Raw genomic sequence first — 18,115 nt, forward strand, 5'->3', positions numbered from 1 at the left:
GCTAACCCCAGGTTGTTGATAGTGAGGGCGATGGTAATGCGAAGGAACCTCAAGAGGTGGTGGTTAGATTCTCTCTTGGAGATAGTCAGTACCTGCATATTGTTCAAGGCCCAATGCTTGTAGACATGGACTGCTTCAGTATCTGGGGATTGAATGATATTGACACATGCAGTTATCAGTGACTGTTCCAGGGACAGACCATGTGTTGCGAACAGATTCCGTTCTGGAACCGATTCGCAATGCAGGACAATGGAAAGCAACCATTCGTTAGTATCAGAAATGTTCATACATTGAGTCTTTAACTTATAATCCACGTGTGGGATCATGTTCATAAGTCAGGCATTCATACTTTTAAACTGAGCCTGGATTTTCTCAGAGTCGTGGAAATTCCTTGCCGCAGTCAAAATGGTGTTGGGACTTGGGATGTGGAAGTCGTGCTCCCATTTCTGACAGATCCCAACTTTCCTGGGTGCTGAAGAGAATAAGGACACAATATGGTTCCCTCATTGTTTGTTTTTATCCACTTGTGGGACGTGGACATTGCAGACTAACCAGCATTTTATTGCCCGTCCCTAGTTGCCCTTCAGAAGATAGTGGTGAACTGCATTCTTAAAATGCTACAGTCGACATCCTTTCAGTTGACCCACAATGCCCTTGTTTCTGTATTAGAGTCATGGGTTGGTGACTGATTTCCACAAGCCAAATCTTGCTATCCACTGTCTCCCCCCACCACCTCAATTCTTCAATCTTCAACCTCTGAATCTAACCTTAAACCTATGCCTCCAACTCTCCCCAAACTGACTTCATTAGCAACCTGACAAGCTCAGGCCTGATCTGACTAACCATCCTGTCACTGTCATGTTACTCTCCTGCCGTTCTATCCACCTACCACTTCACCACCCTGTCCTCCTACCCAGAAGGCAAACTAAACCATTCCCCACTTACCTTACCCGTGCTTACTCACTAATATTTTGAAAAAGCTGTTCATATGTCTCCTGGCAATCTTGAAGTATGAACGGGTATCCGATTTAAACTACAGTCTATGTTTCTCAGGAGGTCAGCATTGGTGTTACAGCCAGAAATACAGTGATCCTTCATTGTGTAACAATTAGGAGCAGAACAGTATTCGAATGGTCAATGTCTCTCCTTTAGGCCTGTGCCTTTTTTGATGCATTTGTGGGATGTGGGCATTGCTGGTAGGCCAGCATTTTTATTGCCTGTGCTGAGTCACCCGTGAGAAAGTGGTGGTGAGTTCTTTCTTGAATCACTGCAGTCTACATGCTGTGAGTTGATTCACAATGCCATTAGGGAGAGAATTCCAGGATTTCAACCCAGTGATAATGAAGGAATGCCGATATATTTCCAAATCAGCATGGTCAATGGCTTGGAGGGAAATTTGTAAGTGGTGGTGTTCCCAAGTATCTGCTGCCCTTGTCCGACTGGATGGAAATGGTCATCGGTTTGGAAGGTGCTGTCTGAGGATTTTTGGTGAATTTCTGCAGTGCATCTTGCAGATAGTACACACGGCTGCTACTTGGAGTCAGTGGTGGAGGGAGTGGATGCTTGTGGATGTAGTGCCAATCAAGCGGGCTGCTTTGTCCTGGATGGTGTCAAGTTCTTGAGTGTTGTTGGGGCTGCACCCATCTAGCCAATGGGGAGTTTGCCATCACACTCCTGTCTTGTGCCTTGTAGGTGGTGGACAGCTTTGGGAGTCAGGAGGTGATTTATTCGCTGCAGTATTCCTACCATCTGACCTGCTGTTGTAGCCACTGAGTTTGTGGTAAGTTGAGTTTCTGGTCAATGGTAACCCTAAGAATGTTGATAGTGGGGTCTTCGGTGATGGTAACACCATTGAATGTCAAGGACCAGTGGTTAGGTTGTCTCTTATTGGACCTGGTCATTGCCTGGCATTTGTGTTTTGTGAATGTTGCTTGCTACTTTTTAAGCCTGGATGTTGCCCAGATCTTGTTGCATTTGAAGATGGACTGCTTCAATATCTGAAGAGTTGCGAATGATGCTGAACATTGTGCAAACAATGGCGAACGTCCCCATGTCTGACCATATGACAGAGTGAAGGTCATTGATGAAGCAGCTGAAGATGGTTGGGCCTAGGACACTACCCTGAGGAACTCCTGCACAGATGTCCGGGAGCTGTGCTGACAGACCTCCAACAACCAAGTCTATCTTCCTATGTGCCAGGTATGACTCCAACCACCGGAGCGTTTGCCCCGATACCCATTGATTCCAGTTCTGCTGGGGCTCCTTGATGCCACACTTATTTGAATGCAGCCTTGATGTCAAGGACTATCACTGTCACCTCACTTCTGGAATTCAGCTGTTTTGTCCATGCTTGAACCAAGGCTGTAATGAGATCAGGAGCTGAGTGGCCCTGGCAGAACCCAAACTGGGCATCACTGAGCAGGTTATTGCTGAGCAGGTGCTGCTTGATAGCGCTGTTGGTGACACCTTCCATCATTTTTCTGATGGTCGAGAATAGACTGATGGGGTGGTAATTGGCCAGGTTGGATTTTTCCTTTGTTGGACTTGGAGAATTTTCCATATTGTTGGGTAGATGCCAATGTTGTTATTGGATTGGAAGAGCTTTGCTAGGAGAACGGCAAGTTCTGGAGCACAAGTCTTCAGTAAAATTGCTGGAATGTTGTCTTAGTCCATAGCTTATGCAGTATCCAGTGTCTCCAACTGTTTCTTTATATCACGTGGAGTGAATCATATTGGCTGAAGACTGGTATCTGTGAAGCTGGGGACCACTGGAGGAGGCCGAGATGGATCATCCACTCGGCACTTCTGGCTGAACATTGCTACAAGTGCTTCAGCCTTATCTTTTGCACTGATGTGCTGGGCTCTTTCATCATTGAGGTTGAGGATGTTTGTGGAGCCTCCTCCTCCAGTGAGTTCTTTAATCGTCCACCCCATTGACAACAGATATAGCAGGAACACGGAGCTTAGATTTGATCTGTTGGTTGTGGGAGCACATAGCTGTGTTTGTCACTTGCTGCAAGTGGTCCTGTTTGGTGGCTTCACCAGGTTGACACCTTATTTTCAGGTATGCCTGGTGCTGCTCCTGGCATGCCCACCTGCACCTTCCATTAAACCAGGGTTGATCCCCTGGCTTGATGGTAATGGTTGAGTGGGTGATATGCCGGGCCATGAGGTTGCAGATTGTGCTGGAGTACAATTCTGCTGCTGTTGATGTTTCAGTGTCTTGTGGATACCCAGTCTTGAGTTGCGAGATCTGTTTGAAGTCTGTCACATTTAACACAGTTATAGTGCCTCACAACACAATGGAGGTAATTCTGAACGTGACGGTGGACCTTTGTCTCCACAAGGACAATGCAGTGGTCACTCTTTTTTAATGGATGTATGCACCTGTAGCAAACAGATTTGTAAAGGCAAGGTTAGGTAAGTTTTTCCTTCTTGTTGTTTCCCTGACTATCTGCCACAGACCCAATCCAATAGCAGTGTCTTTGGGACCTGACCAGCTCAATCAGTAGTTTGTTGCTGAGCCTCTGCTGGTGGTGGACATTGAAATCCCCACCCAGACTACATTTTGTGCCCTTGCCATCCTCAGTGCTTCCTCCAGGTGTTGTTCAACATGGAGGAGTACCGATTCATCAGCTGAGGGAGGACGGTATGTGGTAATCAGCAGGAGGTTTCCTTGCCCATGTTTAACCTGAAGCCATGAGATGTCATGGGGTCCTGAGTCGATGTTGAGGACTCCTAGAGCAACACCCTCCCGAACTGTATAACACTGTGCTACCACCTCTGCTGGGTCTGGCCTGTTGGTAAGACAGGACATATCCAGGGATAGTGATGTGGTGTCTGGGACATTGGCATTTATGTCCTTGTCTAGACCATGAATATATCTCAGAAAGAGTCCCAATCCTCATCTTTGTAGAACACCAGTGTGTATTTCCTTCCAATCTGAAAAACATCTGTTCACTGCATTCTGCTTTCTGTCATTTTGCTAATCTTGTTCTGAAACTGCTATTACCACCCATAATCCCAAGGGATTCCATGTTGCAAATGAAACTATTATGCAGTAGTTTATGAAATGCTATTTACACAATATCAACTGTGCTAATGAACCCCGATATTGGTTTTTCAAAGAACTCAGTTAGATTTCGCCAAATCACTGAATGGTCACAGCACAGAAGGAGATTGTTCAGCCAATCATGATTGTCCTGGGTCTCCATAGGTGCAACTTACTTATAGTACTACTCCTAAAACTCTGCACTTTCTTCCTCAGCAGATAATTATCCAATTCTCTCTGGATTCAACCTGCCTGCACAAGGCTCTTGGACAGTGCATTCTAAATTCCACCTTCTCTCTTTGTGAGAAAAAAGTTTCTCCTTATATCGCCATTCGTTCTTTTGCCAATCAGCTTATATGTGTGCTGCCTTGTTCTTGATCCTTCTACTAATAGCAACTTCTTCCCTCCCTCTGTGTCCACATCCCTCATTGATTAAATACCTCTATCAAATCTCTTGTCAACCTTCTCTGCACTGAGAAGAACAGTCCTGTCTCTCCAATTGAATTTCCTCAATTCAGGAATCACTCTTGTGAATTCTTTCCCTGTCTGATGTCTTCTCATCCTTCTCATCCAGTGTGGGACCCAGAACTGGACAGAGGACACTATTGAAGTCTTGCCATTACTTTTCACAATAAACTCTTGCTTTTTCACTGAATGCCCCCATTAATAAAGACAAGAATACTGTATGGTGCATTAAAGACTTTTTTAATTTGTTCTTTTGTGACTAGCATTATCAAAAATGATATGTTTTTAACAAATCCAGACTGACTGTCATTTATTAAAGCATGTTCTTCCGAGTGAAAAATATTTTCCTCTCCATGACCTCAAAGATAATTGGCTTTACCACTTTCTACTTTGTTTTGAACACAATTCTCCAATTCTCTGGCATCTCTCCTTTATCTAAGCAACATTGAAAGATTGCGTGCAGAGCCTCTGTGATTTTCCTCTTTACTTCCCTCAGTAACTGCAAATGCAACCCATCCAGACTGTGTGACTTTCCTACTTAAAGCACTGCAAAATCTTTCAAATATCCCCTCTTTATCTACTTTCAATTGATGTGTTTTTTTTAACCATGCCTTCTTTACATGATATGAGAAGCCTTTTCAGCAGAAATGTTACTTGGGCTATTGTTTCTATCCTAGCCCAATTTTCAAATCCTAGGGAGATAGTTTTGGGGTCAAGTCCTCTGCTGTTTCCTATCTGACTTTCTTTAATAGTTTAGAGTGCATGCCAGCAAGCATTTAAAGTTGAACTCATCTTTACAGAATGGATTCCATTTCCACTGTTATCTCTGGTAATTATTCTGTATACTTTGTCACATCTGCATGCTCATTCCAAGATATTTTGTGTCAATGTTTCCAAATTATTTAATTATTGCCTTAGCTTTCACAGGCACATTCTATCTTTCATCCCTGAATTTTCATACTCCCAATGCTTTCTACGTAAAAAAAATTATAAACAACTTCTTGTTTTCATTTATGTTCTCTATCAATACATTTTGAATTTGATTTTATCTTTTATAATGTCCCTTTCTTTCTATGCCGTTATGTTTCCATAATTTAATATTTTTAAATCCCTATTTATTCATGGAATTATATAATTTATGCACATATTGGAAATATATTATTACTCAATTCACATTATATTTGAAGATTCACTTGTCCCAATTGTTAACTTTTCTGTCCAGTTTATTATTTCATTCTTATTTCATTGAAGTTGCAGGTTTTCACATAAATATTCTTAATTTTAATGTTCATTCTTTTTACGGCAAGCCTAATTATATTGTAACTTCTGCTTCAGAATTGTTTTTCTATTGTCATATAATAGAATTATGCACTTTATTGCCTAAACCTAATCAGCAATCATTTATCTAGAACATGGGAAGTATCATTTCTGTGTGGCAAGGTTACACAGTAATATTACACACCCTGACATCCTGGCCACTGGATCAGGTAACTGACATCTCTACCTACTACTTTTTCCTAAGCTGCTGGATCGAAACCCTTCCTTTCCCAACCGCCAGACTTGACTCCCCTTTTGCCTGCTCCAGACCCGGCTGGTCATTCCCCCACTCTGGAATCGAACCTCATCTTCCCCCTTGAGCTGACCTGAACCCCCTTCGCCACTCCAGACCTAAGCCTTTTTTTTTACCCTCGGTCAGCAACCGAACCCTCCCTTCTCCAATTCTGTAATGATTGTAATGTGGTTAGCCAGCTGAACCTCATAGAATATGAGTTCCCTGATTGAGGCTGTTAATCTGGTCACTTTATAAATTAATCAAGAATTCTAGCATGCTATTATAATATTATATTATGGTCACTCTTCCCCATGGGGCCTCACACAACTAGATAGTCAATTAGTCCTTTCTGATTATGCATTACCTAGTCTAGGATGGCCAGTTCTGTAGTTGGTTACTCAATACATTGATCTAGAAAACCATCCCATCCATACTCCAGGAATTTCTCCTCTGTGGTATTGTTACTGATTTGACTTGCCCAATCTATATGCAGATTAAAATGTCACATAATTACAACTACACCTTTTATTACTTGCATCTATAGTTTTCTGGTTAGTGCCTTCGCCAGCGTTACCGTAGTTTGGGGATCTGCGTATCACCTACACTGTCATTTTCTGCCTCTTGGTGCTGTTAAGCTCTAACCATACAGATTCCCTTCTTTTGAGCTAATATCCTTACTCTTTTATCTTTTCTCTTTAACCAGTAATGCAATACCATCTTTTTTTTCTGTGTCCTCTAAAAACTAAATACCCCCAGACATTTAGTTTCCATCCCTGGTCACTCTGCAATGATGTCTCTGTGATCCCAACTATATCATATCCATTCTTAGTTATTTATGTGACTAATTCATCCACTTTGTTGCAAATGTTCCACGTGTTAAGACACAAGGCCTTAAGGTTTGTATTTTTAATGTTCTTAGTCAGTTCACATTATTTTGCATTGTCGCCCTGTTTGATAGTTGCTCTTGAATTCTTGGCCTATCAGTTTTCTTATTTCCCATTCTGCCTTTGATTTTTCCCTTGTTTCTGTTTCTTCTGTCTCCTTGTAAAGGTTCCTATCCCACCGCCATTTTAGTTTAAACCCTCTCCAACCACATTAGCAAACATTTCTCAGATTGCTTCACTGTGATGCTGCTTCAGGACACTCTTTTCTTCTGTTTATGATCTGAATCATAGATGAGTAATTCAAGATCCCTTGTAGATATTTTTAATCAGCCTTTTCAGACATGTTATGACACATCTCTGGAACAAAGCGAACTTAAATCAAAGCCTCTGGCCTAGTAGTAGGGACACTGTAACTGCACCAAAAGTGCTTTGCATTCTATAAAATCAGCATTTTTTTTCCCAAAGGATTGGATTCAGAGTTGCTTCATTTCAATTTAGACCTGTGCTTTTTTTTTACTAGCCAAAGAATGTTGCTATGGGCTATTCTCATAAAAGTACGATTTGCTTGAGCTGCGCAGCATTGCCTCAGGTTTTAATGTGTTATTGTTTTGAGACAAGTGGCTTAGTTCAACAAGGACTGAAATAGCAAATGTTAGAAGCATCAGTGAAAGAACAAAATATCTGCACTATTCATTTTTAATGGATCTGGCTTGAAGTTAAATTGTGATGATTGTCCCTGAATAAACTGTGCTTAGACATAGTACAGTTTGCAAAAGGGAATCAGAAGGCTGGAACATTTCTGTTGTATTCAGAACTCCACTGCCTATTATGTTGGGCTTTGAGTACAAACACTGGAGCTAAAACTGAACAAAAAATGACTTTTTGGGATTAGAGGAGGATCCCACATCTGACCTTGGACACGAGGACCTAATTCTCTGGAGAACTTGCTTGCTGAGGGAGGCTTTTTGAAATGGTTAATATTTTTCGAAAATATTTAGTTTCTTTGACAGTCTGCACTCCAGTTCTACTTTTCAGATCCAGCCAATGTACTGAAACTAAAATCTAGGCTGATGCTTTAGTGCTACACTTAAGGAGTGCTTCAGAGACAACAGTGCTGGCTTTGGAATGATATATTGATTCAATACTTTGTTTAGAACATAAGAACTAGGAGCAGGAGTAGGCTGTCTGGCCCTTCGAGCCTGCTCCGCCATTCAATAAGATCATGGCTGATCTTTTCGTGGACTCAGATCCACTTACCCGCGTTCTCACTGTATCCCTTGATTCCTCTATTGTTCAAAAAACATCTACCTTTTTTTTAAAAACGTTTACTGAAGTAGCGTCAACTACTTCACTGGGCAAGGAATTCCATAGATTAACAACCCTCTGGGTGAAGAAATTCCTTCTCAATTCAGTCCTAAATCTGCTCCCTCTAATCTTGAGGCTGTGCCTTCTTGTCCTATCTTCACCTGCCAGTGGAAACATCCTCTCTACTTCTATCTTATCTATTCCCTTCATAATTTTATATGTTTCTATAAGATCCCCCCTCAATCTTCTGAATTCCAATGAATATAATCCCAACCTATTCAGTCTCTCCTCATAAGCCAACTCCCTCAACTCCGGAATCAACCTAGTGAACCTCCTTTGCACCCCCTCCGGCGCCAATACATCCTTTCTCAAGTAAGGAGACCAAAACTGCACACAGTACTCCAGGTGTGGCCCCACCAGCACCTTGTACAGCTGCAACATAACCTCTCTGCTTTTAATTTCAATCCCTTTAGCAATGAAGGACAAAATTCCATTTGCCTTCCTAATTACTTGTTGTACCTGCAGACCTACCTTCTGTGATTCATATGATCAGATGCATGTAAGACTCCTGTGGAATGATTCAGGAAATAGGTGAGTTGTCCATGGTTTTGTGCTCGATATTTTTCCCTCAACCAATATCGCAGGAACAGTTTATCACATTAGAACCTTGCTAGGTGCAAACTGGCAGCTGTGTATCAAGCAATACAGTAGTGACTGGAATTCGAAAATACTTTTTCATTTACAAATTGCTTTGGAATGTCCTGAAGTTGGAAAAGGTGCCATAAAAATGCAAGATTTCCTTACATTTTAACAGCCTCTGATGATCTGGCCAGCTACTGAAATGCTTGATACAGAATCCTGTATTTTCTTGTACTCTTGGTTTTGTTTGGGATGTCCGGTAGCCTTGATTCTTAATTGACGCCATAAATAAGAACATAAGAACTAGGAGCAGGAGTAGGCCGTCTGGCCCTTCGAGCCTGCTCCGCCATTCAATAAGATCATGGCTGATCCTTTCGTGGACTCAGATCCACTTACCCGCATTCTCATTGTATCCCTTAATTCCTTTGTTGTTCAAAAAAAATCTACCTTTTTTTTAAAAACATTTACTGAAGTAGCGTCAACTACTTCACTGGGCAAGGAATTCCATAGATTAACAACCCTCTGGGAGAAGAAATTCCTTCTCAGTTTAGTCCTAAATCTGCTCCCTCTAATCTTGAGGCTATGCCCTCTTGTCCTAGCTTCACCTGCCAGTGGAAACATCCTCTCTACTTCTATCTTATCTATTGCCTTCATAATTTTATATGTTTCTATAAGATCCCCCCTCAATCTTCTGAATTCCAATGAATATAATCCCAATCTACTCAGTTTCTCCTCATAAACCAACTCCCAGTTTGAGTCTGGATCCTGACCAATCTGGGTAGGAGCCTAAATGTTTTGTGACTGAAGATCATTGGAAGGACTGTGGATTTTCATCCCATTGTTCTAAACAATAGTGCTGCATTAGCAGGGATTATGTGCCCAGGGATCCAGGGATATTGAGATTTCAAAGGCATTTCTGTGAGCAAGCAAAGTGGAAGACAAATTTCAAGTACGGTTAATGTATCATGGTTTTGGTTCCTTTGCTCTTATGATTTGCATGCCTGTTGACTTATGGGAATTCTCATTCCTTTTGATCCTTATTGTCCAGCTTTCCCAGTTGCCATGCAGGTAAATAGAGTCTACCAGGTTGACATAAATTCTAAACCAGGCTGTGGTTCTGTACAATCCTTGCAAGTGCAGTTCTGAGACTTTATTCACAATACCTTGTAAATAATATGAAGGAAAATTCTACAGGATTTACACAACAAAATGGAATTTCCTGATATTAAACCATGAATGCTGGTTACTTGGTGTTTCAGATGCTTACAATAGATGCCTTGGTGATTAATATGTCCCTGGAAGGCACAAAAACTAGGAGACTGATCTCTATTCAGTTTAGTGCTTTATCATAATCGATTAGTGCAGCTTGTTGAGAAAGAAACAGATTTGATGAATAGAGGTGCAATATCGACCTCTGATATATCTCCAGAGTATTCTAGTAACCCTAAAACACCTGTAACTAAAACATTAGTAGGCTTTAATTTAAAACAAAACAGTTGTTACAGACAATTTCTGTACAAAGCAAAGAACAATCTGCATGGTATTACTTTTTTCATAAATCAACAAGCTGACACGTGATCAGTAACTTTGATGATAATAAATGGTTATTTTCAGGTAAAAGCACTGTGACTAAATGGGAGAAAACAATCATTTTTTGACTCAAAGACCTGCTGTATTTAGTATTTGTGAGGTAATATTTAAACAAAATGAATAAATGAAGTGAACTGAATTATAATCATATATTAATTTTCTATAACTTTGTGAAAAGTTGAACAAAACACTGAGTTCAAAATCCCTGACCAGAAGAGATATATAAACCTGCCTGCTGCATCATGCTCCAGAGCATCCAGCTTAATTGACCACATTTTGGAAAAATAGCACAGTAGACTGGCTGTTCACAAAACTGATCAGCAACTTATCACTAATTAAAGGTATAGTATGACACGAGGTTGCAAAACAAAAGTGGAATAAAATATACACTTACCTGAATCATTTTAGCAGTGGGAGACTTAGAAGAGCATTCGGAAGTACTATTTGATGAAGTCACTATTACGATTTTAAGAGAAAAAAAGAAATGTGACAAAGTGTTTATAAAACAGACTTAAGAGGATATATAGTCAGAAAATAAAACTACAGACATTTTTACAATGGCTTGTGAGACCACAGATTTCACAATGTGCATGTCAGATCACATACAGGCCAATACTCTGGTTCAAAAGACAATTTCCCTGAGTTATAAAGAACGCAGAAAAGAGGGTAAAGACTGTTCCCAGGTATAAAAGGGAAGGCTTGAGAATGCTTCGTGGTCCAGTGAAAAGCAATCTAAGGAGTACTTCATCAAGACTTATCAAATAATAAGTGGTATAGATTAAGTCATCTCAAGTTGTTTCAAGTTTGGGTCTTAACAAAGAATAGTGATAGGTAATAAGAAAAATTCATTTTTCTGGAAACGATACACATTTGCAAATCTACCAAATTATGTAATAGTGACAACAGTACTGATATCATTCAAAACGTAATGAGATGGCATGATGGGGTAAGAAATATACTAGAGAGATGGGTTTCAATGAAATGTATGAATTTTCACTCTTGGTGCTTCCTAAATTCACATCACTTGGCAATAATCCAACTTGCAACTCGTTCAGTGAGGCAACACTTTGAATGGCCTTCTACCTAGTACAGATAATTTGATAAACAATGTTGTAGACATAGGGTTCAGGAATATGCAGTAGAGTCTTTGAACTATGCTGTGTTGTGACATTAACATCTGCTAAAAGGTTGGAATTAGAGTAGTTTAGGTCAGTGATGACTACCGCAAGAGCCTTGTGTACATTGTGTATTATAGAATCACAGATGTGTTACGTTGCATTCAGTCTATCTTGAGATCCTACAGGCTCCTCAACCAAGCATAATGACTTCATGACCCCCCCACCTCAAATTCTTTTCTTAATATATTGTTTCCATTAATCATTCAATACCCTTTTGAATGCGTCAATCGACTCTACTACCACCCTGCTTCCAGGTAGTGTATTCCACACCACTGGTCGTGAGAAATTACCTCCTGTTGTTCTTGATCCCTTATGAGTGGGAACAGTTTCTCCCTGTCTGCTGTATCTGGAGGGCTCATGATTTTGAAAACCTTTATCAGAACTCCTTTTAGCTGCCTTCTTTCTAAGGAGATCAGCTCTGAGCTCTCCACTCTGTCCTCAAAGTTGAATTCTCTTTCCCCTGGAAAATTCTTGTAAATCTCATCTCCAATCTCTCCAATACATTCACTTCCTTTCTATAATGTGGCACCCAGAACTGTACACCATATGACAGCTGAGGTCTAACAAGTGATTTGTAGAAGCTCAGCATCACCTCCCTGCCCTTGTACACTATGTCCCTATTATTAAAGCCCAGGATACTGTATGCCTTTACTAATTTCTGTCTCCTTCTGTTCCACCACCTTCAGTACTCTTATGTATATATAAACCCAAGTCCCTCCATTCCTGCACACCTTTTCATATTGTATCCCCTATTTAAGGTTTTGGAGTAGATTTGAAGCTCAGGTTGTGGGTGTTGAGGTTGGTTGGCTCGCTGAGCTGGTTTCTTGTTTCGCAGACGTTTCGTTACCATGCTGGGTAACATCCTCAGTGCAGCCTCCGATGAAGTGTCAGTGTGTTTTCCTGCCTGTTTTTTAGACTCTGGGGTCCATTGAGATGGATTGTATCCCCTATTTTATATCATCTGTCCATGTTCTTCTACCACAATGCATCACCTCACTCTTCATTTACCCTTATCTGCCACCTATTCATCCTCATTCTTACTTTGTCCTTTTGAAGTTCTACACTGCCCACTCTACAGTTCACAGTGCTTCCATGTTTTGTAGCATTTGCACATCTTGAAATTGTCCCCTACACACCATGATTATAGGTCAGGAAAAGCAAGGTTCACAAAATCAAACCTTAGACACTCCACTGCCGACCTTCTTTCAGCCCAAAAACCATCCATTAACAAGTACCCTCAGTTCAAATCAATCAACCAAGTTTGTACCATTTTATTAAAGAGAAAAAAAACTGCTGATGCTAAAATCCAAGGTAGACAAACAGGATGCTGGAAGAACACAGCAAGCCAGGCAGCATCGGAGGAGAGGATAAATCAATGTTTTGGGGGGTAGGGAGAGCTGCTGATAAAGGTGGGGGTTAGGGAGGTAGCGGAATGGTGGTGATAGGTGGATACTGGTAGTAGTTACAACCTGGTTGGTCGATGGGAGGGACGAATCTGGTGGTGGCTGGAAGGGAGGGTCAGAAGGTGAAATGGAAGGGAGGAGGTGGGGCAGCGAAGGGAGCCAGGGGGATGGGTGGGAAGGTTATTTGAAATCGGAGAATTCAGTGTTGAGTCTTCCAGGCTGTAAGTGTCTGTGAACTGTCACCAGAAATGGAAGTGGAGAGGTCAAGAAGCGGGAGGGAGGTGTCTGAGATAGACCAAGTGAATTTGAGGTCAGGGTGGAAGTTGTTAGCGAAGTCGATGAACTGCTCCAGTTCAGCCTGGGTGCAGGATGCAGCACGATGCAGTCATCGATGTAACAGCGGAAGAGTTGGGAAACAACTCCCATTTCTTGACCTCTCTGTTTCCATTTCTGGTGACAGTTTATGGACTGACATTTACTATAAACCCACAGACTCCCATAGCTAACTGGAGTACATCTCCTCCCACCCTGTATCTTGCAAAAACTCCATCCCGTTTTCCCAATTCCACCGTCTCCGTCGCATCTGCTCTGACAAGGAGACGTTCCACTCCTAAGCATCCCAGATATCTGCCTTTTACAAACAACGGTCTTTTCCCCGCTCTGTCATCCAGACAGCCCTCCACCGTGCCTCCTCCGTTCCCTGCTCCACAGCTCTTAACCACCACCCCCGCCAAACATAATAAAGATGGGGTCCCCCTTGTCCTCACTTTCAACCCCACCAGCCTTCGCATCCAACATATCATCCTCAAATACTTCCGCCAACTCTAGTCAAACCCCACCACCGGAACATCTTTCACTCCCCGCCCCTCTCTGCCTTCTGTAAGGACCATTCTCTTCACCACTCCTTAGATCGCACCACACTCCCCACCAACCACTCCAACTCCCCCCCCCCCCCCCCCCCCCCCAACAGTACATTCCCCTGTAACCGTAAAAGATGCAACACCTGCCCACACACCACTTCCCTCACCTCTATCCAGGGCCCTAAACAGTCCTTCCAGGTGAGACAGAGCTTCACCTGCATCCCCTCCAACCTAGTCTATTGCAGCTGGTGCTCCTGATGTGGTCTTCTCTACGTCAGTGAGACCAAACATAGACTAGGTGACCGTTTCGCCAAGCATCTTCGCCTGGCCCTATCACCACCATTCTGCTACCACCTCTCCCCTGCTCTTTCTTTATCTGCAGCTCCAGATCCAGATCCTACCCCCACATCCAGTCCTGAAGAAGGGTAATACTCGAAACATTGACTACTCCATTCCTCCAGATGCTGCCCAGCTTGTACTGTTTTGTACTGTACAGAGAAACATGTTGAGGTGTGGACTGAGCTCATTTAGCTTGGCCAAGCTAAATGCCTGCTCTAAATAAACACGATAGGAATAATGGAAATTATATAATTTTCATAAATAAAGCAACCTGAACCCAAATTATAAGTTCACAGCTCAAACAAAAAGCTACTTTTCTATTATGTGTCTATTTAAGAGTAAAACAATTTTCATTTAGGTAGCATATTAACAAAAAAACTTAAAATGCTAATTTAAAAATTTAGCCAGCAAACAGACCGTAATTTCCTTGGCAATATATATTAAAAAGAAATTAAAATTTACCAGGATGTTGCTGGGAATGGAGGGAGAGGCTGGATAGGCTGGGACTTTTTTCACTGGAGCATAGAAAGTTGAGACGTAGCCTTATAGATGTTTATAAGATAATGAGGGGTAGAGATAAGGTGAATTGCAAAGGTCTTTTCCCTAGGGTGGGGCATTTCAAGATGAGGGGAAATATTTTTAAGGTGAGAGGAGAAAGATTTAAAAAAGAGATGAGAGGCAACTTTTTTTACATAGAGTGGTTTGTGTGTGGATTGACCTTCCAGAGGAAGTGGTGGATGCAGGTACAGTTACAATATTCAAAAGACGTTTAGGTAAGTATGTGAGTAAGACATGTTTGGAAGGATATGGGCCAAGCACGAACAGGTGGGACTATTTTAGTTTAGGATTATGGTTGGGGTGGACTGATTAGACCAAAGAGTCTGCTTCTGTGCTGTATGACTGTATGACTCTATATGATCTAGTCAATGATATTAGAATAAGGATATTTGTGCCATTATATCTCTGTACATTGCTTGCATGGGACACATTAATGTAAAATATTCTGATTAGATACGATTAACAGTAATGCCCTTGTGGGAATCTGCTCTTCAAGACTTTCTGGAAGCATCCGTCATTGCCTTACATATTCCAATACATTAAGTAACATCTACTGCTGCGCATTTCTGAACAAAATACTGTTGTATGGCCTCCCCAACAGCAGTTTTTAAATTTTTTTGACAGAATGGGGCATCGCTGGCAAAGGGCGAGCATTTGTTCTCCATCCCTAATTGCTGGGACTGAAATTTAAAATGAAATAGATTAAACTGAATGAATATGCTAGGGTGAGTGAGTGCTGTGACAGCAAATTCAGAGCCCAGAGATGCAACCTGGTTCAGCCCATGATCTGAGTGCATGTCCCTGAGGGCAGGGTGTTCTTGCAGCAACATTGTGATGATAGTTGATGGTGCAGCACTGGATGACAGAAGCATTCTGCAAATAGATTGGAAATGTGCCATGAGGGTCCTGAGAGGATGGCGCATGGTCAGACGCCAGTGTCCATGGATGTGGAGTGTCTGTGACTAGTGACAGTGGAAAGTGCCCCTGAAATGCTGGTGGCGAGCTGAATCTGCTTCTCTCTATTTCCCTTGTTGAGATTTCCAACCCGAGCGTGTTTACAAGACATGCAGTATGGGAGGCTGAATATTACTGAGGTGGGTAAGGCTGTTAACTGTATGTTTAATAAGCGATAATCCCCCTGCATTAACGAGAATCTTGCCACACACCATTTGTGAAAAGTGTAAAAGCTGTTGCAAGTTGCACATGATATCGAGCCTTGTCACACTTATTGCCCCAAATCGTCCACAAATCTAGCCATAGCCCATGTCATTCAGACCCTTATAAGATTTTGCCTGTGGTTCTTTTTGATCCAAGCATTTAACTTGTCAAATTAATATGTATAGAAAACTAGAGTAGTGTTATACAATGACGTGCCTATTACTTTCATAGAACGAGCACTGTAAGCTGGAAATGTCATACTTACTGTAGGGTGTAGTGTGTTACGATGCTCAATTATATATGACAGACATCTCTATCAAAAACTACCAGGCTTTTTTTTGTTTCATCAGAAAGAATAACAGAAGTCAAGACAGACATCTACGTGACAAGTTTTGGACCTGTATCAGACACAGACATGGTATGTGCAAATATGTTTTTGAAATTAAAAAAAGTTAATTGCTCTATTTTTCTAGTACACATCATCGTGGTAATAATAAAGGACTATTTTAATTGATGCAGTTATGGGCTGGATTTTGTGTTTAGTGATGAATCAATGTTCTTGCTGCTGCTCGTGAAGAAAGCTGTCTGCAAATGTCTCAAGATCTCTGTAACATGGATTTCCCATTACATGATGGTCGTTTAAAGGGGATCTTCAAATGTCCAGCAATTGTGGTACCAGTAAGCAAGATGAGCAGCCAATCGCACTGAAGTACGCTCACAACGGCAAACTTGTTTGTTAGAAGCACTGCTTATGCTTCACTTTAAATTTGCATTTTCAAATAACAAAATAAATGATAATGCTTAGATTAAGCTAAAGCAAAAATACATAAATGTGACTTTTTTTCCACATAATGGAGAAAATGGTCCTTCTGCAAATATAAAGTTGCTCTCCAAGGCTGCTAGGAGTGCGCAACAGTAACTATGAACTTATAGACTTAAAATTCCCATTGCTCCTTGTTCAACAAAGTGTAATCTTTCTAAAAGATTTTGCAGGAAGACAAACAGAGAAAAACGTATAAGTTTTCTTTAATTCAGTGCCTGCTAAGTTTTGCCCTCAGGTTTAGTGTAAGGGTTAGGGGAAATCTGAACAATCTGTAATCTGTGGAAGCATGGAACCACAGAATCATTGAATCATAGAATGGTTACAACACAGAAGTAAGCCATCCAGCTTATCATGTTTGTGCTATCTCTCTGCAATATCAACATTATGAGCCTTACTCCCAAACTTTTCTCCATAACTCTGTAAACCTTTTCTTTTCAGATAGTGATGTTATTCTCTTTTGAAGGTCTAAATTGAATCTGCCTCCACCACACTCTTTGGGAGGTGCATTCCACATCCTTAAGCCTTGCTGCTTGAAAAGATTTCTTTTTTCTCTCACGTCACTGTTGCTTCTTTTGCCAACTGCCTTAAATCAGTGTCATCTGGTTCTAGATCCTTCCATAGCTGTCTATCTACTCTGTCCATATGCCTCTTAATCTCTTTTTCTCTAAGGCAGACAACCCCAGATCCAGGTGACTGAAGTTTCTCTGCCTGAGCACTATTCTTGTGAATCTTTTCTGCATTCTGTTTAATGATTTCACGTCTTCGGTGAAGTGTGATATGCAGAACAGAGTGCATTACACCAGTTGAGACCAAGAGATCATTTTATGCAGGTTTAAACATAAGTTCCTCACTTTTGTACTTTGCGTCCATTATTGTAAAACCCAGGACCCATATACCTAAGTAATTGCTTTCTAAAGCTATTCTGCTACTTTTAATGATTTCTACACATCTATCTCCAGGTCCCTCTGTTGCTGAACCCTTCTTAAATCTCATACCTTTTGTTTTATATTGCCTCTCCTCATTCTTCCTACAGGAATGAATCACTGAACATTTCTCTGTATTAAATTTCTTTTGTCACTTAACCATCCAGTCTACAAGACTGTATATTCCACTGTGCAATTGAAGATTTATCTCTTCATGGTTCACATGAGCTATGAGCACAGAGGGAAGCAAACTGCGATACAGCCCAGACAAAGGTAAGTCCAGAGTCTTGTCGGAACCTGCCAGCTCTGGAGTGGGACTGGGCTGCAACAGGGCTGTGGCAAAGGGGAAAGTTGGTGCTTGGAGAGGAGGGGCATGGCAACATCACA

General features: G+C 41.4%; 1 protein-coding gene across 1 annotated transcript in view; it reads left to right on the top strand.

Annotated features, from left to right (window-relative positions):
* Positions 1-18,115, top strand: part of gabra2a (gamma-aminobutyric acid type A receptor subunit alpha2a) — a 202,275-nt gene that overhangs the window by 79,824 nt on the left and 104,336 nt on the right. Inside the window, exons 3-4 of the mRNA XM_048598025.1 lie at positions 8,822-8,848; positions 16,333-16,400. Coding sequence (XP_048453982.1) covers positions 8,822-8,848; positions 16,333-16,400 — 95 coding nt within the window. The remainder of the gene's footprint in view (positions 1-8,821; positions 8,849-16,332; positions 16,401-18,115) is intronic.

This window comes from Rhincodon typus, chromosome 1 (assembly GCF_021869965.1).
Source record: "Rhincodon typus isolate 14 chromosome 1, sRhiTyp1.1, whole genome shotgun sequence".
NCBI classification, from domain to species: domain Eukaryota; kingdom Metazoa; phylum Chordata; class Chondrichthyes; order Orectolobiformes; family Rhincodontidae; genus Rhincodon; species Rhincodon typus.